The sequence below is a fragment of the Ovis aries genome, chromosome 1 (assembly GCF_016772045.2).
Source record: "Ovis aries strain OAR_USU_Benz2616 breed Rambouillet chromosome 1, ARS-UI_Ramb_v3.0, whole genome shotgun sequence".
NCBI lineage: Eukaryota > Metazoa > Chordata > Mammalia > Artiodactyla > Bovidae > Ovis > Ovis aries.
In genome coordinates, this window is record NC_056054.1 from 77,810,572 (window position 1) to 77,831,950 (window position 21,379).

The following is a 21,379-nucleotide window of genomic DNA, read 5'->3' on the forward strand; positions in this document are numbered from 1 at the left end:
ATGTTCTAGGTGCTAGTCCTTTGTCTTATAAATGGTTTGCAAATATTTTCTCTCAGTCTGTAACTTGTCTTTCATCTTCTAAATAGGATCTTTCACAGAGTAAAAGTTAAATTTTGATGAAGTCGAATTTATTAGTTTTTTCCTTCTTTTAGCTCATGCTGTTAGTACCAAATCTAAGAACTCTTTGATTAGTCATAGATCCCCTTAAGTTTACGACTCATCTTGAGTTAATTTTTGTGTAAGATGTGAGACTTAGGCCAAGCTTCATTTTGTCTTTTTCCCATGGATTTCCAGTTGTTCTGGCACCATTTGTTGAAAAGGTTACTTTTTCCCCATTAAATTGCTTTTACATCTCTGTGAAAAATTTCTTGTTATTCAGTCGTTAAGTCATGACAGCTCTTTGCGATCCCATGACTGCAGCACACCAGGCTTCCCTGTCCTGCACCATCTCCTGGAGCTTGCACAAACTCATGTCCTTTGAGTTGGTGATGCCATCCAACCATTTCATCCTCTGTCACCCCCCTTCTCCTCCTGCCCTCAATCTTTTCCAGCATCAGGGTCTTCAAAAATTAGATAGGCGTATTTATGTCTCTGTTCTGTTCCATTGATATATGTGTTCTTTATTCTGTTCCATTGATATATGGGTCTATTCTTCCTCCAGTACTGTACTCTGTTGATACTGTACGTATGTAGAGAGCCTTAACAGAAGAATGATTCCTCCCATTTTTCCTTCTTTAACAAAACTGTCTTAGCAATGCCAGTTCCTTTACTTTTCTATATAAATTTTAGAATAATCTTGTCCTTATCTATAAAAAAAAAAACCTTGTTGCAATTTTGGTACAAATGTGTTAAATCTCTATATCAGTTTTGGGAGAATTGACATCTTTACTGTTGTTGAATCTTCCAATCCATAAACCCAGCATTTATTTCTGCATTTATTTTTATCTTCTTTGATTTCTTTTATCAACATTGTTTAGCTTTAATCATATCAGTTCTATTTTGTTAGATTTACACCTAAGTATTTCATTTTTTAAGTGATTATCAGTGATACCTTTTTTCATTTCAGATTCCATGTAATAATTGCCCATATGTAGAAATACAGTTCATTTTCTATCTATATTTATTTTGTATCCTGAAATTTAAGAGAGAGAGAGAGAGAGAGAGAGAAGGAAAATACATATGTGAATTCCTGGGGATTTTTTGTGTAGACATATGTGTCATCTACAAATAGGGAGAATTTTGTTTCCTTTCCAATCTCTATGTCTATTACTGCTTTTTCTTCCCTTGGTGCACCACCTAGAAATTGAAGAATTGTTCCCAATTTGATCGGGGGAAACATTTAGGCATTCGTGATGCAATATTAGTTGGAGGTTTATCAAGTTGAGGAAGTTCTTCTTTATTTCTATATTTCTGAGAGTTCTTATCATGAGTGAGTGTTGAATTTTGTCAAATGCTTTTTTTGCATCGATTGATATGGTCATGTGATTTTCTTCTTTAGCCTGTTAATATGGTAAATTACATTTTTAAAAAAATATTGAATGAGCCTTGCATCTCTGGAATAAACCTCATTTGATCTTATAAGTGGGGACTTTGCAAATGTGATCAGGTAAAGGATCTCAAGGTGAAGATATTATTCTGGATTATTCTGATAGTTGGCTGTAATCACAGGGATGCAGGAGGAGTCGGACAAGAAAGTTATGTGATGATGGAAACAGAGATTAGATTGAAGCTGGAGGAAGGGACCATACACCAAGGAGTATGGGCAGCTACTGGTAGCTGAAAAAGACAAAGAAACAGATTTTCCCTTCATAGTTTGCAGAATGAACCAATCCTACCAACAATTTGACTTTAGCTGAGGTGGCACAAGTGGTAAAGAATCCACCAGCCTGCCAGTGCAGGAGACAGAAGAGATGAGGCTTCGATCCCTGGATCCGGAAGATCCCCTGGAGGAGGACATGGCGTGCACTCCATTATTCTTGCCTGGAGAATCCCGTGGACAGAGGATGCTGTAGCCCATGGGGTCTCAAGGAGTTGGACATGACTGAGCTTGCACACGCACATACACAGTGAAACTGAAGATATACTCCTGACATCCAGAACGGTGTGAAAGTAGACGTGTGCTCTTCTGAGCCGCTGAGCTTGTGGTGATTTGTGAGAGCAGCTTTGTGCAGGCAAGAAACTAATCCATCTGTGCACATTGTGTAGATTTGTGTAGATAGTAAATATGTACAGTAAGGTACATAGATCCTAATGTGCACTCGGGTATTCCAGACTTCTCTTATTCATCATATTTCTACTTTGGAATATTTGATGTAGTTGAGTCCCATGATTGACATGTTATTTAAGGAAGATTGGGCTGCAGCAATGTATAAGATGAATTTAATGGAGGGAGATTAGAATCAGAGAGGCTGAAAAGGAGACTGCTAAAATCCAGCAGGTGGGGACTTGTCAAAGGGGCTACAAGTTAGACTGAAGAGTTAGAGATGGGCACCAGAGGCTTTCAGGGAGATAAATCTCGAGCTTTGAGGACTGACTAATATATGAGAGATGAAGAGCTTTGAAGTCTGACTAATGGTATGAGAAATGAAGAGCGTGATGTCAATGATGACGCAAAAGCATGAATAAGTAACACGTTCATTAAGGAAGAAAGAAGAGGATTAAAAAGTTTTCTGATAGGTTTTCACCTGTCAAAAATGACTGAACAAGTTAGAGGGATTGTATTCTTTCAGAAGTGAAAATTCCAATCAGTGCTTTTTAGGTAATGTTAATTCTAAATCTGTGACTTTATGAAAGCTGTTTTTCACATTCTTCTAGTCCTTGAACACCAAAATATGTCCAGGTGTTGATTTCTATGCCGTGAAGAAACCTTCCTCTCATGTCACGAGTGGTAAGAAAGATGTTTATTAGCATCCTTGTAGGCTGGTGAATTTATGTACTGGCAGATGAAGACATCTTTTTTGTTGTGGTCTAAAATTTTATATTTAAATTTTTTCTAGGATATAAGTAAAGCTATTTGCAAAACAACCATCAAGTGTTTTTCTTCTACTAAAAGCTCATGTTCTTAAGCTAAAAATACTATTCTGCACCCAAAATAGGTCTTCTACCAAATATCCTCAAAGTTCTTAAAATGCTGCACAAACGTGACTCTTATTACTGAGCCAAGTCTAAACTCATCCTTCTCAGAGAGAGCCTGTAGAATATAAACAGTATATAGATGGGATCAGGCTGCTTTTATGATTTAATGTTTGATTGAATCTTTGCTGTGTGGTAGTCTGCTGACTTCTTTAATGGTTGTGATCCATTAAAACTTTCATTCATTAGAAGGGGTCCTTGCAGGACAGGCATACAGTTCCCATGGGGACTTTTAGCTCACAGAGATCTTTTACTTGTGGGTACTCATGTGATGTGGAGGAGGAAATGGCAACCCACTCCAGTATTCTCGCCTGGAGAATTCCATGGACAGAGGAGCCTGGTGGGCTACAGTCCACAGGGTCGCACAGAGTCAGACATGACTGAAGTGACTTAGCATATGCGCATGCACCCATATGATGTATTGTTGTTTTTATGTTTTAATTTCCTCCCAAGAGAGTAAGAATGCAGAGCTTAAATCTGGACCCTACAGGGAGTTCTATCTTTGCACAGTAGAGCTTCCACTTTGAATGAAGTTATCTTGAAGGAGTCAGTGTTGTGGTTGAACTTTTTTATTCTTAGACCCATAAATCAGAATTTGACTATTCTGTTTTATCATAGATACTGGGCTTCCCTGGTGGCACTAGTGGTAATGAACCTGCCTGCCAATACAGGAGGCATAAGAGATGCGAGTTCAATTCCTGGGTCAGGAAGTTCCCCTGGAGGAGGAAATGGGAACCTACTCTAGTATTCTTGCCTGGAGAATCCCATGGACAGAGGAGCCTGGTGGACTATAGTTCATAGGGTTGCAAAGAATCAGACATGACTGAAATGACTGAGCACATCATAGATGTTTTCATTAACTTCCAGTAAAGTTGGATATTTTTCCACATTATAATTTAGTTATAAGCCTTCAATTGTCTGCAGTACTTCTCAGATACTAAGGTATCCAACATTCATTGGGGGATCTTGGGAAATGCGGTTTCTGGTTCAGGATTTCTGGGCTAGGACTTGAGATTCTGCCTTTCTAACAAGCTCCCAGGGAATTCGATGCTGCTGGTCAACCAGCCGCATTGTATAACAACGGTTTGTGGCTCATTTTTACTTGTAGCTTACGCAATATTTAGTTTGGTGCTTATGGCATATGATGAGTTTCACAACTGGATTGAGCAACAGAAGAAATGAATAGTTCAACCATTGTTTTCATTTCAGGAAATTACCAAAAATAAGATGAAGAAGACCTATCCAGAAAAATGGAAAAATGCTTTAAAATGTCTAGCAATAACAGCCTGAACTTTGCATTATAATCTATTTATAGTATCTTTTAAAGATACATGGACTAGCTCCAGTAATATGGATTAAAATTTTTTTAGTAATATCTTTTAAAGATTTGAGAACCTATCTTTCCTAAAATACGGAACTTAAAATCTGAAATCTTGTGAACAAAAGAATTTAAAATAATAATAGGCAATAATGTGGTTTGTTTATTAAAATAACAAGCACATTGCATAGACTTGAGTTTGCACTATTTATTTGACAGTCATATTTTTTTGCAGTAACACTTGATTATATTGCTTTTCAATATTTACTGCTGTATCATTTGGTCTATTTATTGGCTCTCAGCTGGCATTGAATCTACTGGATAACAATGGTAAAATTCTAATTCAGATCTAAGTAAAAAGGATAAGGGCTTCCCAGGTGGCCAGTGCAGGAGACGCAAGAGACATGTGTTTGATCCCTGGGTCAGGAAGATCCTCTGGAGTAGGAAATGGCAATCTACTCCAGTGTTCTTGTCTAGAAAATTCCATGGACAGAGGAGCCTGGTTGGCTATAGTCCATGGGGTCTTGAAGAGTCAGACATGACTAAGAGACTGAGCATGTACACACACACACACACACACACACACACACACACACACACACACACACAATACAGTTAAAAAGGAATTTTTGGCAATGGTGGCATCAGAAATTTGTCTTGAAATATTCATGTCAGTTACTGAAGATAGAAGATTGAATGATTTTTGTTTTGTTTCCTATGTAAAAGGGTTAAAGTTGGGGAAAACATGTAAACGATAAAGCATTAAGTTTACCTATAAAGTTTGTATTTCAATATGTTACCAGCAATCTAATTCCTAATTGTGAGGTTCTATCCCTAAATGTGAATTAGCTAGTGAATTGAATCCTTTTGGGGATTCCCTAAGTTATTTTTCCCCTCTCCTTTTGTATTTCAGAAGTAATAACTTTCCCCATTCCCTCATAAATTCTTCCTAGTGAGTGAGTGAAGTCGCTCAGTCGTGTCCAACACTTTGCGACCCCATGGATTGTAGCCCACCAGGCTCCTCCGTCCATGGGATTCTCCAGGCAAGAATACTGGAGTGGGTTGCCATTTCCTTCTCCAGGGAATCTTCCCAACCCAGAGATCGAACCCAGGTCTCCCGCATTGCAGGCAGATGCTTTAACCTCTGAGCCACCAGGGAAGCCCAAATTCTTCCTAAACATCTTCCTATTAAATCTTCCATTCATACAAGGTAAGAGTAGAACTTCTTGATTACCTGTCTCGTTCCTACCTCCTGAATCTTGGGTACTGCTCTCTAGTCTGTCTTCCTTTGATATCCAGTTAGACCATTTCATTAGCCCAGTTCTTTAAACCAGGAACTGCTTGTTACTATAATAATAGAGCAGTTAGTGGAGTAGGCACACAGGGAAGGCTGGGGCTCAAGTCACAGCTGGAGGAGGCCCAAGTCGACCTAGAGAGTTGGTTGAGTTTCTTTATGAAATGACTAAATGGTGGCTTTGGATGGACACTGAGGTCAGGACTAGGTCATACTAGGAAAATACGTGTTGAGGATAGAAGAAGTGATAAAGAGGAAAAGTTACGGTGTGGAGATGGGATTAAGTTGCAGTCAGGGAAATATGGGAGAAGAGGTCAGCTACAGAAGTTGCACAACAATGGCTGCCACTGTACTCTGAATTCAAACGTTAAAGCATCTGCCTGCAATGTGGGAGACCTAGGTTCGATCTCTGAGTTGGGAAGATCCTCTGGAGAAGGAAATGGCAACCCACTCCAGAAATATCTACAACAAGGCAACTGAAGGCAGGTTTTTTTTCTAAAAGACTTGTGAAGGTTTTATGTCATAATTGACTATGAATTGGCTTGTAATAAGTCTGAATTAATTCTTTTTCTTATGTCCCAAGCTTGGCTGACCCAAACCTGAATAACCCAGGGCCAAGACGTGGCCAAAACTAATGACCCCAGCACTGGCTACTTTTCTCAAGACTGTTCAAAGTCACTTCAAAGCACAAGTTCTTTTTTAGCAGAGGGTCAATTATGTCATGCTCTCTTAGAAAATGCACTACTTTACTGGAGGATTTACTTTGAGTTGTTACATTAGCTTCATAGGATTTGATTTTTAAATGCTAACTACTTAAAAATACATGTTTTACTTCTTCTATTTGAGATGAGGCTTTTAAGGAGTAATAGATACCACAATAAAAGCTAGCGTGGTTTCCACTGTCAGTGTAAAAGGTATTTGCGTGAAGTGCTGCTTTTTCTTAAGGAGCACTTGAGTATCGCATCGCTTAGCAACACACAAATCAGCTTTGACACCTTATTCATCTGTATTTTCAAGTTCAAATCAAGTCTTTCCACTGATGGGACAGATTAAGTCTTTTAAACTGAGCAAGTGAAAGGTGTCACTTTGTCATTTTCATCTTTAGGCTGGCAGCAGCAGCAGAGTTTTCACTTTATAACATTTCAGAATTCGAATTTTTTTCAATTTATCCTCTTGGGCCTTCCAGCTCCTTGCCTTCCTTTCCCCTCTCTGTGTTTTTTATACCTCAAGACCTCCTCAGGGTCTTCCCTTCAGTTTTGAGATCTAATTTCTTAGTATGGCGTGCAGAGCCCATTGTGAGCTGGTTCTCACCTCCTCTCCTCTCCTGTGGAGGGGCCCTTCAGCCAAGTCAAACAATCCAGTTTTCCATACATACAGTCTTCTTTGCTACCATTGTTTCTTCAAGCTCACATGGTTTTCTTTGTCAGGGGGTACTCTTGCTGGCTAAGCCCTGCTCATTGTTCTATATACTTCTGGATTCCCAGATAACTTGTGTCTGCTTCTTTCAGTTTGAGTCAGGGGCCCCTTTTCCTAGGCTCCTTAGCAAATCATGGTTATAGGGCTTTACTATTGGATTTCAGTTGTTTATTTTTCACATACTAAACTGGAAATTTCTTGAGGGACAGGAATTCTGTTTTATCTGTATATTTCTATCCTTTCTGTGTGTTTCATGTAGCTGATTTTTTCATTATCTGTGACAGGGCTAAGTCTTCTCTCCCTGTGAAGAAGCAATTCTTTATTACTGGGGTTTTGACCAGATGCCCAAGGCCTCTACTATTTATGAATTTATTTTTTGAAGTATTTGTACAGTGCCAAGGACTACGATTTTGTGTACTACTACTGGAAGGATATAATAGTCAAGCATCATATAAAAGGTTATGCTGGATGTAACAAAAGCTTGAGGAGTGAAAAGTTAAGGCAAGAATTTTTGAAAATGAAAAGTATCAGGAAGGCTATTCCATGATTTTATGAAGATTTCCACAAAGGAAGAAAAAGTTAAGAGTTTGTTTTGAATATATATTTTTACAACTGGTATAGAAGAATTAACTATGATTCAGTGGTTATGCTAGCCTCATCAATTTACGTATCCTAAGTTCAGGAAATAATCCTTGAAAGTTTGCTTCTAAGAAGCAAAAAAAAAAAAAAAAAAAAAAATCCCATGGTAGAAGGTAGATGTTGCCATACTCCTTAGCGAATTGGTGTGTATAGATTTCTGGAATTTTAATTTTATTCATATATTTAAAAATTCACCAGATTTTTATTTTAAAATTTAACCTAGTTAGAAACATGGTTTAACCTAGTTTTGATTTTAAAACAATGTTAGGAATGATAAGTTAGTCTTATATATGGACAACATACTTTATATGTATACTAGCTATCTATATCTAAATACTTACATCCATAAAGGCTGTCTCAGAAATTATATCTAAAGGCATTTTTTTCTCTCTTTTGCTTTATTTGAAAAATATTGAAAAGTGAACAAAAGGTAAAAGAAAAATAAAACTTATTCTTTGAAAGTAGGGTGAAAGTGAGTTGCTCAGTCGTGTCTGACTCTTTGCACCTCATGGACTATACAATCCTTGGAATTCTCCAGGCTAGAATACTGGAGTGGGTAGCCTTTCCGTTCTCCAGGGGATTTTCCCAACCTAGGGATCAAACCCAGGTCTCCCACATTGCAGGCGGTTTCTTTACCAGCTGAGCCACAAGGGAAGCCCAAGAATACTAGAATGGGTAGCCTATCCCTTCTCCAGTGGATCTTCCTGATCCAGGAATCAAACCAGGGTCTCCTGCATTGCAGGGGGATTCTTAACAACTGAGCTATCAGGGAAGCCTTGAAAGTAGGGTAGGATATTATATTTAAATAAAGAATGCCCCCCTCAATCGTTCAGTTGCACCCTATGCTATTAAAATTTTGGCATTTCTTCTCCTGACTTCTAAAGGTGCTCCTGTTAAGACAGTGTAGTGATGTACTGCTTGCTGTCTTTTATGGTAACAACTTTAAGGATTCCTTTTCAGACTTACTCTATCTTTGTTGTGCTTTGATCTATATTTTTATTTATTTTCACATCTTTTTTTTTTTTTTAACAAAGGCAAACAGCACATTGTTTTTTTAAAAAAAGGCCCAAAGTGTAGACATTATGAAGTAGAAAGCAAAGTTTCCTTTGTTTCCATTCTTGAGGATAACTCCTTAATATTTTGGCATATAATCTTCCAAATAACTGTGAACTGGGAATTGTAACATTTTTCATTTTTTCCCCAAAAGGCAGGATCACACTTTCCACACTCTGTCACCTAATTTTTCATTCACTAGTGTCTTGTTTCATGGCCGTTCTTCCCTGTCACCACATGTAAGGCCATCTCAGACTTTTCTGACTGTATAATATTTCACAGAATAGCTTTACTATAATTTAATAAACCTATTGTCCACCATATGCCTCCATTATTTTACTGTTACAGATAATATTGTATCAAGCATGTTTATATCTTATACACAAGTGAATATTTCTGTAGTATGATGCCTAGGTATGGATTTGCTTGGTTGGAGGGGTTGCACATATAAACTTTGCCATAATTTAAAGGTTAACTTCTTCAAGATTCTCAACAGTTTTAACCATAAACACTAACATTCTGATTTGGGAATAAACCTTGTTTAGAAGGAAAGATGGATTCCTTTCCTGAAGGCCCAGTGAGATAGGACATTTCAGGGAGGGTTGTTTTTCCTATCACGTTTTAACCTGAATTTTCTGTGATATGTGGAACTTTTGAGAGAAAGTATTACTGGGTCTTCCTGTTGCCTCAAGAAAGAAATCTGTGTTCTTATTGGTGACATGTCCTTGATAATGTTATTATTTCATTACTTATTGGTATTCCTTATGATGAACTATAATGTTTTTTAGTTGAGTTCTAATCTGTACAGTATGATATAGTATGGAACTATGGGGGTGTATGAAGGTGACCCCATCAATAAAAATAGTAGCCCAAAATTGTCATTTTGCTTACACATTTTAAATTATTTTCTTATAGCCTTAAAATAGTTGTAAATATGCCCTGTTTGAATAAAGGGAAGCTTGTAGATGAATGTCAACTACATTTTCTTTTTCCCAAAAGATAATCAATTTGAGGCTATAAACCTTATTTTTAGATCATAAGAATGGGTTTGTAAAGTTATACGTTCATGACTTTTTATGATACCACATACAATTAGGTGTGTGTTTAGTACTTTTTTAAGGTGATATCCCTGTCTAACTTAAGTTCATTCACCTTTATCTTTGAGTCCATTTCACTCCAGCTATTTTCACAGATGTATCAAATTGCTATTTTAGAAATATATTACAGATTTCAAATTAATATTTAAAGGAGAAATTAGCTCATAGTCTTTATTTCTGTGGAAGTTGTTCTAAGCATCTGAGAACCTTAAAAGTCAACCCATGTAGGGCTGTACAGACATATACTGAAAGAAGGGTGTTTGTATTTAATATAGAACTTTATTTTATCTTTCAGAAAATGACTTTATTTTCTTTATTCCAAGATTTCATAGTCTTTCTAGTCTGATTGCAAATATCTATCTGCTATATCTTTTTGTCTATGAGATGTCATATTTCTGAAGAGATGATAGTCATTTATTTTAAAAATTATTATTATTATTTTCCTTTTTCCAGGAAACAGGCATCACTATGGGTCCAAGGAGACATTTTCCGATCCAAACTGAAAAACAGACCATCCAGTGAAGGAAGTATTAATAAAATTCTTTCTAGCTTGGATGATATGTCTATTGGTGGAAACTTATCTAAAATACAAAACATGGAGAGATTTGGAGAGGTGAGTTGTTTTCTGGGAAGATTTTCCTATCTCCTTAAGACTGACATTCTGCATTTCTTCGTTTTTCGATTGAACACACATAACATAGCTGTACCTCTTCTCTAAATGATGACAGTACTAAATTTTTAGGTGTGGAGGCGCCACCTATAAGGCAAGAATAAAAGCGAAGAAAGCAATTATCCTTACAAGAAAAAAAGGTGTAATTTAAGGAGTACAATTATAAAGGAATCTACTCTGGTTTGGAAACTGCTTGGTAAAGCGAAATTGAAAAGCAGACTTTCTATTTGAAAATGGAAATAGATGTTAATCAGAAAAATCTTAATGTGATAATTGGATGGTACATACCACAAATGATACATTGCAACCTCAAATACATGATTTCTAAAGTAGGTCCAGAGTTGAAAGCATAACCAGGGGCAGCTTTTTATTTTTTGAGATTCCAGTAGAAGCAAACCACTTTAAATAGTTGACATACATAGTCTGATTTAATCTGTATAACTAGAGATCAGGTGAGTTAGGCAACATTATCTCTATGTTATAATAAGGAAATTGAATATTAGAGAAATTCTAATCTTAGTGTTAGAAACGTAATTCGATCCAGGTCTACCTGATTTTAAATCTGTATTTTTTCTATTATACCTCCTACCTCTGAAAAAAAATGGTAGTGATTAACTAAGAATTAGGCTCATGGGCATTCTTGGAACTAAAAACAACCTGGAAATAATTTGTTCTAATTTCTTACCTTGTGTGGATCAGAAACCTGAGTTGCATAAAATTCTATACTTGCTCAAGGTTACAGAGTTGTTAAGCAGTGGAACCACCTTCGGAGCAGGTAGTCTAGCTGCTAGTTTAGCTTTTTCTATCACAATATGACTACGGGCTTCCCAGATGGCTCAATGATAAAGAATCCACCTTCCCATGTAGGAGATGTGGATTGATTCCTGGTTTGGGAAGATCCCCTGGAGGAGGAAATGGCAACCCACTCCAGTGCTCTTGCCTATAAAAGTCCATGGACAGAGAAGCCTGGTGGGCTACCATCCATGGGGTCACAAAAAATTAAACATAACAGAGTGAGCATGTGCTCACGCATCACAGTATTGACTCAGGCGAAGGTAAGCACCTGGTTTATATTTATTTTTATGTCCCTAAAGGGGCAGGAAAGCTATTAAAATAGTTAAGCAGCAAGTGTAGATGTACATTCTTTTAGGCAGTGACAAGGGCCTCGAACAGGCTTAGCCCTTGAGGATGGAAGGAATGTATCATAGCTCTGTTAGGTCAGCAGTTGGCAACCCAAACAGATTTGTTTTTTTCCTTTCACCAGGAAAGATAATGAGAGTGTTTGGAGATAGGGAGTTTTCCTTAAGAGGAAGGATGGAGGCTGCTGGAGGAACTGAGCTTTCAAGCCTGTGGTCTGCTCTCCAGGACAGTCACCAATGAAGTGGCTGAGTTTAGGGTTTGACCAGGCGTAAATCTTTTTAGCCAAGGTCGCGTTGACATTCAGAGCCTTTGGAGACCTTTTCTTGTCTTTGTGTTATAGTTTGACCTTTTCAAAGCAAACAGGATATGGACTGTCATTTTAGTGAGATAATATAGCTAAACGAGACCACTTTGTTGTTCTGGTCAGCATTTCCTCTTCAGGTTGAGTTCAAGTAAATAAGACTTTTGAGTTATGACTTCTGAAGAGGTACATGTGAAACCTGTCCATCTATCTAAGAAATACATTTATCTTGCAGAAACATAATGCTTTTACTATTATAATCTGTATTAAATTGACATCTAATAGTTAGAACATTTGTTCTCATACTTTTTTGGAACCCAATTTGTTGAACTTGAGATCAGTGAACATTGATTTATCACTGAAAGGGTGATGAATGCAATATGATTGAAATTTCACATGTCAGTTTTAAATATGAACATATATTCAGATGTTAGCTGTTTTACCTCCTTCCTCTTTTCAAAACCCCTCAAATTAATTACTTTAGTTCTCATTCAGAAGTGCTATTAGTTTTGAAATTAGAGGACAGAAATGAAAGGGTTCAGAAATACTAGGGAATGGTGGTGTGGTTAAGATTGTAGGCATGACATATCTATGGGTTTATAGTTAGCTGGCCACTTTATAGTTAGCTGATGCTTTGTGTAAATACCTCTTACGATTCTCAGTCTTTTTATTGCCATGCTTATCTGGTGCTGTCTCCATGAATATGGGGAGTTAGTTTACTCAAGTGAGTGTATATGAGTTAGTGATTTCTTTATCTTTCTTGTAATTGGGAAAATACTTTAAGAATGCTGCAGAAGTTTTAATAATGTGTTTCAAGTTCTATACCAACATTCAGGATAGAAGCCCATGGAAACCCTGGATATATTTAGTTTATGTACAAAGAAATTGCAAAAGTCAATAATCTTCTAAAGGTGTTTTTATTTTTTAAAGTCAGAAAGCAGAAATAGCAAATTATCTTTTGATTTCCAGGCCTACAGGAATTTTCCTGTAATTGGTTATTAGGAAGCTTAGGAAACTCCATAGTTACCTGATTTGGAGAGCTTGAATGTGTAGTTTTCCAGTGCTTATAGGGTGAATAAAAGGAAAATAATCAGAAGTATCAACTGGAATGATTCGGGCCATAGTAATGGAATAGGCTATGGCTTTAATGAATTCTCTTGGTCTACTCAGAGTTAGGAGAAACCTTTTAAAGACAGAGGTTTTACCTTCATAGAACCTGGTTGTTAGTACTGGCTAGGCGCTATGAAATGTACTCAGCAGATATATGTGGGTCTGGAGTGGGCTCCCTGTCCCATGCCCCTGTTTTTGCTCGGTCCTTTTCCTCATGTTCCTTTCTCTCCTTCCTTGCTGGGTGCAGTTCTTTATAAAGATGGAGGCGTCCATCTCTCTGCCTTCATCATAATTCTACTCCTAGCCCCACAGGGACTTTGTAGATATTACCTGAATGAACAAAGACCGACAGTTTCACAGAAAACAAATAAGAATACAGACATGAAATTGGGAATAATAATTCAAACTATCCAAGGGTTGCACATACTCAAATACAAAATAGTACCAGTGATAAGTGCTCGTTTTGATCATCAGTGTCCTTAGGATCCGTTGTGCATTGGGCTTATAAAAAATGGCTTTAAGGGACTTCTCTGGAGGTCCAGTGGTTGGGACTTCACCTTCCAATGCAGTGGGTGTGTGTTCAGTCCCTGGTTGGGGAGCTGGTATGCCACATGCCTCCTGGCCAAAAAACCAAACCATAAAACAGAAATAATACTGTAACAAATTCAGTAAAGACTTTTAAAAATGGTTTCAAAAAGATGAAATTTAATGCACCTTATTTAAAGTGCCAGATAAATAAGGAGTTAAATGAGCTTACAGGGCGACAACAATAGCAACCTAAACAGTGCCTACTATGTGCCTGGCAGTGTTCTAAGCACTTAACATGGATTAAATTTAGTCCTTACAACAGCGGTATGGAATAGGCACCTTTACTAGGTCCACTTTACAGATGACGTAACTGAGGCAGAGGAAGCCACCTGCCCAACATCACAAAGTAGAGTGGAGCTGTCATTTGAACCCAGGGGCTCAGGCTCCAGAGTTAGCCCCGACCCTGAGGCCCCTCACTGTAGCCCACTGCCTGTCCACGGGTTCTTTTGTGTGGCTCTAGTACGTAGCCAGCCTATCCTCGGAAATTTCCTCCGGAGTCACTATGGTTTCTATCCTTTTCTTTTCCTACTCCAGGGTGATGGTCCAGTATTAGCACATCAGTCAGTATATACTCTTGACTTAGAGATATTAATTAGACACAGGTGCTGCTGATGTTTGGCCGAGTTCACATAAATTGACAATCAGATAAACGAGAATGTGGTGCTTTAATTACCTCACTCAGTTACTATGACTTATAAATATCCCTGTGAACAGGGTATATCTTAGAAATCTATGAAATACAAATTGAATATCTAAGGCCCTACCTTTAAGCACCTTTCTTTCTACTTGTAGGTCCACTGAGACATTCCAGATCCAATCTGAGAGTTGCTGGGGTCCACCAGAGGCTGTTAGTCAGGGGAGATTCACCGTTAGGGGAGCTCACCCTGGCTGTGCTGTTGAAGAGGTGCTGGTGTCTGTGTGTGGCTAGAGGTGGAAGGTCACAAGGCAGTGGTCCAGATGATAGAGGTCTGAACCAGTGGCAGGAAAAAGGAGGAAAGATGAATCTGGGTTGTTTTTGGTCAGTCAACCAGTCATGTCTGACTCTTTGCGACCCCACGGATTCCAGCATGCCAGGCTTCCCTGTCCTTCACCATCTGGAGCTTGCTCAAATTCATGTCCATTGAGTCAGTGATGCCATCCGACCATCTTGTCCTCTGGTGTCGCCTTTTTCTACCTTCAATCTTCCCCAGCATCAGGGATGAGTTGGGGGGCCTCTGATAAATCCAAATTTTTTATTGATCAGAAGCAACTTATGAAGATGACCTCTTTGCCTTTCCCCCAACTTTTATATCTCATAGGTTTAGCATCTGAGAACTGGAAAGAATTTTAGAGATGACCCAGTCATTTTTCCTGGCCAAATCATTTAAATCTGCAAAAAATGCTATTTTCGTCTTTTTCTTTTGGTCCCTTGATTTCTATTTTTACTTGTTTCTATTTCAAACTCTCCTTTTATGTCATTTTTCTATTATAACTCTTCCATCTTATTCCATAGTGTGCTATATTTCATCTAAAAGATCTTTTCTTAATGGCTTACACGATGGCCTCCCTAGTAGCTTTCTCTGTTTTATTAATATGTTGGTCAGTAATTTATCTAACTGAAATCTGTGGGCACAATTTATTTTATTTTGGTTTTCATCTTGTCTGTATATACTGGATAAATGGTAGAATAAAGTACATCTTCATATTTTATGCCGTTATTTGCTCTTTAGCTAGACCATCACCTGTAAATAAGAATATCTTTTTCAAAATTTTTTATATTAATTTATTTTTTATTGAAGGATAATTGCTTTACAGAATTTTGCTGTTTCCTGTCAAACCTCAACATGAATCAGCCATAGGTATACATATATTCCCTCCCGTTTGAACCTCCCTCCCATCTCCCTCCCCATCCCACCCCTCTAGGTTGATACAGAGCCCCTGTTTGAGTTTCTTGAGTCATACAGCAAATTCCCATTGGCTATCTGTTTTACATATGGTAATGTAAGTTTCCATGTTACTCTTTCCATACATCTCATCCTCTCCTCCCCTCTCCCCATGTCTATAAGTCTATTCTCTATCTTTTTCTCCATTGTTGGCCTGTAAATAAATTCTTCAGTACCATTTTTTAAGATTCCATATATACGCATTAGAATATGGTATTTATCTTTCTCTTTCTGACTCACTTCACTCTGTATAATAGGTTCTAGGTTCATCCACCTCATTAGAACTGACTGAAATGCATTTCTTTTTATGGCTGAGTAATATTCCATTGTGTATCTGTACCACAACTTCATCTGTTGATGAACATCTAGGTTGCTTCCGTGTTCTAGTGATTGTAAGTTATGCTGCATTGAACATTGGGATACACGTGTCTCTTTCAATTTTGGTTTCCTCAGGGTGTATGCTTATCAGTGGGATTACTGGGTCATATGGTGGCTTTATTCTTAGTCTTTTAAGGAATCTCCACACCGTCTTCCATAGTGGCTGTATCAATTTACATTTCTACCAACAGTGCAAGAGCATTCCCTTTTCTCCACACCTTCTCCAGCATTCATTGTTTGTAGACTTTTTGATGAGGGCCATTTTGGCCGGTGTGAGGTGATAACTCATTGTAGTTTTGATTTGCATTTCTCTAATAATGAGCGATGTTGAGCATCTTTTCATGTGTTTGTTAGCCATCTGTGTATCTTCTTTGGAGAAGTGTCTGTTTAGGTCTTTTTCCCACTTTTTGATTGGGTTTTGTGCTCTTCTGATATTGAGTCGTATGAGGTGTTTATATATTTTGGAAATGGTTTGTCAGTCTTTTCATTTGCTATTATTTTCTCCCATTCTGAGGATTGTCTTCTCACCTTGCTTATAGATTCCTTTGCTGTGCAAAAGCGTTTAAGTTTAATTAGGTCCCACTTGTTTACATTTGTTTTTATTTCCATTACTCTAGGAGGAGGGTCATAGAGGATCTTGCTTTGATTATGTCATCGAGTGTTCTGCCTGTTTTCCTCTAAGAGTTTTATAGTTTCTGATCTTACATTTAGGTCTTTAATCCACTTTATCTTTGTGTATGGTGTTAGGAAGTATTCTAATTTCATTCTTTTATATGGAGCTGTCCAGTTTTCCCATCACCATTTATTGAAGAGGCTGTCTTTGCCCCATTGTATATTCTTGCCTCCTTTGTCAAAAATAGGGTACCCAGAGGTGCATGGGTTTATCTCTGGGCTTTCTATCTTGTTCCATTGGTCTACATTTTTGTGCCAGTACCATACTGTGTTGATGACTGTAGCTTTGTAGTATAATCTAAAGTCAAGAAGGTGATTCCTCCAGCTCCATTCTTCTTTGTCAAGACTGCTTTGGCTCTTCAGGGTCTTTTGTGTTTCCATATGAATTGTGAAATTTTTTGTTCTAGTTCTGTGAAAAATGCCATTGGTACTTTGATAGGGATCGCATTGAACCTGTAGATTGTGTTTGGTAGTATAGTCATTTTCACAATATTGATTCCTCCTACCCAGGAACATGGAATATCCCTCCATCTGTTTATGTCATTTTTTATTTCTTTCATTAGCGTCTTATAATTTTTTGTGTACAGTTCTTTTGTCTTTAGGTAAGTTTATTCCTATATATTTAATTCTTTTTGTTGCAGTGGTGAATGGGATTGATTCCTTAATTTCTCCTTCTGATTTTTCATTGTTAGTATATAGAAATACAAGTGATTTCTGTGTATTGATTTTGTATCCTGCAACTTTGCTAAATTCACTGATTAGCTCTAGTAATTTTCTGTTACCATCTTTAGGGTTTCCTATGTATAGTATCATGTCATCTGTAAACAGTGAGAGTTTTACTTCTTTTCTGAACTGGATTTCTTTTATTTCTTTTCTTCTCAGATTGCTGTAGCTAGGGCTTCCAGAACTATGTTGAATAATAATGGTAAAAATGGACCCCCTTGTCTTGTTCCTGCTCTTAGGGGGAGTGCTTTCAGTTTTTCACCACTGAGAATAATGTTTGCTGTATGCTTATCATATATGGCCATTACTATGTTGAGGTAGGTTCCTTCTATACCCATTTTTTGAAGAGTTTTAATCATAAATAGGTGCTGAATTTTATCAAAGCTTTTCTATTGAGATTATCATATGGTTTTTATCTTCCAATTTGTTAATATGGTATATCACATTGATTGATTTGCATATATTGAAGAATCCTTGCATCCCTGGAATAAACCCAACTTGATTATCATGTATGAGCTTTTGGATGTGTTGCTGAATTCTGTTTGCTAAAATTTTGTTTAGGATTGTTGTATCTACGTTCGTTAGTGATATGGGGGTGTAGTTTTCTTTCTGTGTGTTGTCTTTGTCTGGTTTTGGTATCAGGGTGATGGTGGCCTTGTAGAATGAGTTTGGAAGTGTTCCTTCCTCTGCAATTTTTTGAAAGAGTTTTAGGAGGATAGGCATTAGCTCTTCTCTAAATATTTAATAGAATTCTCCTGTGAAGCCACCTGGTCCTGGGCTTTTGTTTTTTGGGAGATTTTTTTTTTTTTTTAAGTCACAGCTTCAATTTCAGTGCTTGTAATTGGGTTGTTCATAATTTCTATTTCTTCCTGGTTCAGTCCTGGAAGATTGAACTTTTCTAACAATCTGTCCATTTCTTCCAGGTTATCCATTTTATTGCCATATAGTTGTTCATAATAGTCTCTTACAATCCTTTGTATTTCTGCATTGTCTGTTGTAACCTCTCCTTTTTCATTTCTAATTTTGTTGATTTGATTCTTCTCTCTTTTTTTTCTTGATGAGTCTGGCTAAAGGTCTGTCAATTTTGTTTATCTTCTCAAAGAAGCAGCTTTTAGTTCTGTTAATCTTTACTATTGTTTCTTTCATTTCTTTTTCATTTATTTCTGCTCAGATCTTTATGGTTTCTTTCCTTCTACTAATTTGAGGGGTGTTTTTTGTTCTTTTTCTGGTTGTTTTAGGTGTAAAGTTAGGTTGTCTGTTTGATGTTTTTCTTGTTTCTTGGGGTAGGATTGTATTCCTATAAACCTCCCTCTTAGAACTGCTTTTGCTGCATCCCATAGGTTTTGAGTTGTCATGTTTTTATTGTCATTTGTTTCTAGAAAATTTTTTGAGTTCCCTTTTGATTTCTTCAGTAACCTGTTGGTTATTTAGAAACGTGTTGTTAGCCTCCATGTGTTTGTGTTTCTTACACTTTTCTTCCTGTAATTGATATCTAGTCTCATAGCATTGTGGTTGGAGAAGATGCTTGATACAATTTCAGTTTTCTTAAATTTACTGAGGTTTGATTTGTGACCCAAGATGTGGTCTATCCTGGAGAATGTTCCATGTGCACTTGAGAAGAAGATGTATTCTCCTGCATTTGGATGAAATGTCCTGAAGATATCAATGAGATCCATCTCATCTAATGCATCACTTAAGATTTGTGTTTGCTTATTAATTTTCTGTTTTGATGATATGTCTGTTGGTGTGAGTGGGGTATTAAAGTCAGCTACTATTAATGCGTTACTGTCAATTTCTCCTTTTATGTCTGTTAGTGTTTGTCTTATGTATTGAGGTGCTCCTATTTTGGGTGCTTAGATATTTACAATTGTTATGTCTTCCTCTTGCATTGATTGATCCCTTGATAATTATGTAGAATCCTTCCTTATCTCTTGTAATCTTCTTTATTTTAAGGTCTATTTTGTCTGATAAGAAGATTGCTACTCCAGCTTTTTTTGCTTCCCATTTGCATGGAATATATTTTTCTGTCCTCTCACTTTCAGTCTATATGTCTCTTGAGATCTGAAGTTGGTTTCTTGTAGACAGCATATATATGGGTCTTGTTTTTGTATTCATTCAGCCAATCTGTGTCTTTTGATTGGAGCATTTAACCCATTTACATTTAAAGTAATTATTGATATATATGTTCCTCTTCCATTTTCTTAGTTGTTTGGGGTTGATTTTGTAGGTCTTTGTTCTTCTCTTGTATTTCTTGACTATATAAGTCCCTTTAATATTTGTTGTAAAACTGGTTTAGTGGTACTTTTGCTTGTCTGAAAAGCTTTTTATTTCTCCATCACTTCTGAATGATATCCCTGCTGGGCCCAGTAATCTTGGTTGTAGATTTTTCCCTTTCAGTACTTTAAATATATCCTGCCATTACCTTCTGGCCTTCAGAGTTTCTGGTGAAAGATCAGCTGTTAAACGTATGGGGTTTCCCTTGTATGTTACTTGTTGCTTCTCCCTTGCTGCTTTTAATATTCTTTCTTTGTGTTTAGTCTTTGTTAGTTTGATTAGTATGTGCCTTGGCGTGTTTCTTCTGGGGTTTCCTGTATGGGACTCTTTGTGCCTCTTGGACTTGATTGAATATTTCCTTTTTCATGTTAGGGAAATTTTAAACTATAATCTCTTCAAAAATTTTCTCATCCCCTTTCTTTTTCTCTTCTTCTGGGACCCCTATTATTCAAATGTTGGTGCATTTGATATGATTAGGTCTCTGAGACTGTCCTCAGCTCTTTTCATTCTTTGTCCTTTATTCTGCTCTTCAGAAGTTAGTTCCACCATTTTATCTTCCAGCTCACTGATTCGTTCTTCTGCTTCAGATATTCTGCTATTGATTCCTTCTAGAGTATTTTTAATTTCAGTAATTGTGTTATTTGTCTCTGTATGTTTATTCTTTAATTCTTCTAGGTCTTTGTTAATTGATTCTTGCATTTTCTCCATTTTGTTTTCAAAGTTTTTGATCACCTTTACTATCATTATTCTGAATTCTTTTTCAGGTTGTTTGCCTGTTTCCTCTGCATTTATTTGGACTTCTGTGTTCCAAGTTTATTCTTTCATTTGTGCAGTATTTCTCTGCCTTTTCATTTTTTTTTTAACTTATTGTGTTTGAGGTCACAATATTAACTTATTGTGTTTGAAGCCTTTTTCCCAGGCTTCAAGGACAGTTGAATTCTTTCCCTGAAGAAGGTTGAATTCTGTCTTCTGTTTGGTTTCTGCCCTCCTAAGGCTGGTCTGGTGGTTTGTGTAAGCTTCACATAGGGTGAGATTTGTGCTGCGTTTTTGCTTATTGTTTGTTTTTCCTCTGATGGGCAAGGCTGAGTTGAGGTGGTAATCCTGTCTGCTGATGTATTTTTGCTTTGTCTGTTGTTTAGATGGGTATCCTGCACAGGGTGCTGCTGGTGGTTGGGTGATGCCGGGTCTTGTATTCGAGTGCTTTCCTTTGTGTGAGTTCTCACTATTCGATACTCCTAGGGTTAGTTCTCTGGTAGTTTGGGGTTTGGGAGTCAGTGCTCCTACTCCAAAGGCTCAGGGCTTGAACTCTGTGGTGCTGCTCAGCAGCAGGCACAGCGGCCCCAGTGGCATGGCTGCCCACTCCCGCTGCCCACTGCCATCCAAGAATATCTTTAAAAATGCTCCTTCCTTATGTGTTTTAGTTGACTCTCATTTTCCTGTCTTTACGTAAGGCAGGCTGGTATCCAAATGAAAAGCTGCTGATGCTCAGACCTTCAGGAGTCCAACAGGGAGCCTAAGAGCAGACCGCTTTCCTTGGGAGCCAAAACACAAGGTCTTCCCTGGGCTAGGCTTCTCACCATCACCAGCAACCATGTGGCTTTGTTTCAGGGGATTTGCTGCTCCTAGAGCAGCTGAGAGCAGGGAGTGGGGGT

The 21,379-nt window shown here is 37.5% G+C and overlaps 1 protein-coding gene across 13 annotated transcripts in view; it reads left to right on the forward strand.

Annotated features, from left to right (window-relative positions):
* CDC14A (cell division cycle 14A) overlaps window positions 1–21,379 on the forward strand; it is a 210,407-nt gene that overhangs the window by 159,256 nt on the left and 29,772 nt on the right. For all 13 annotated transcript variants that reach the window (XM_060412161.1, XM_060412179.1, XM_042251431.2 and 10 more), the window contains one exon: window positions 10,403–10,562. In XM_060412161.1, the coding sequence (XP_060268144.1) occupies window positions 10,403–10,562 (160 nt within the window). The remainder of the gene's footprint in view (window positions 1–10,402; window positions 10,563–21,379) is intronic.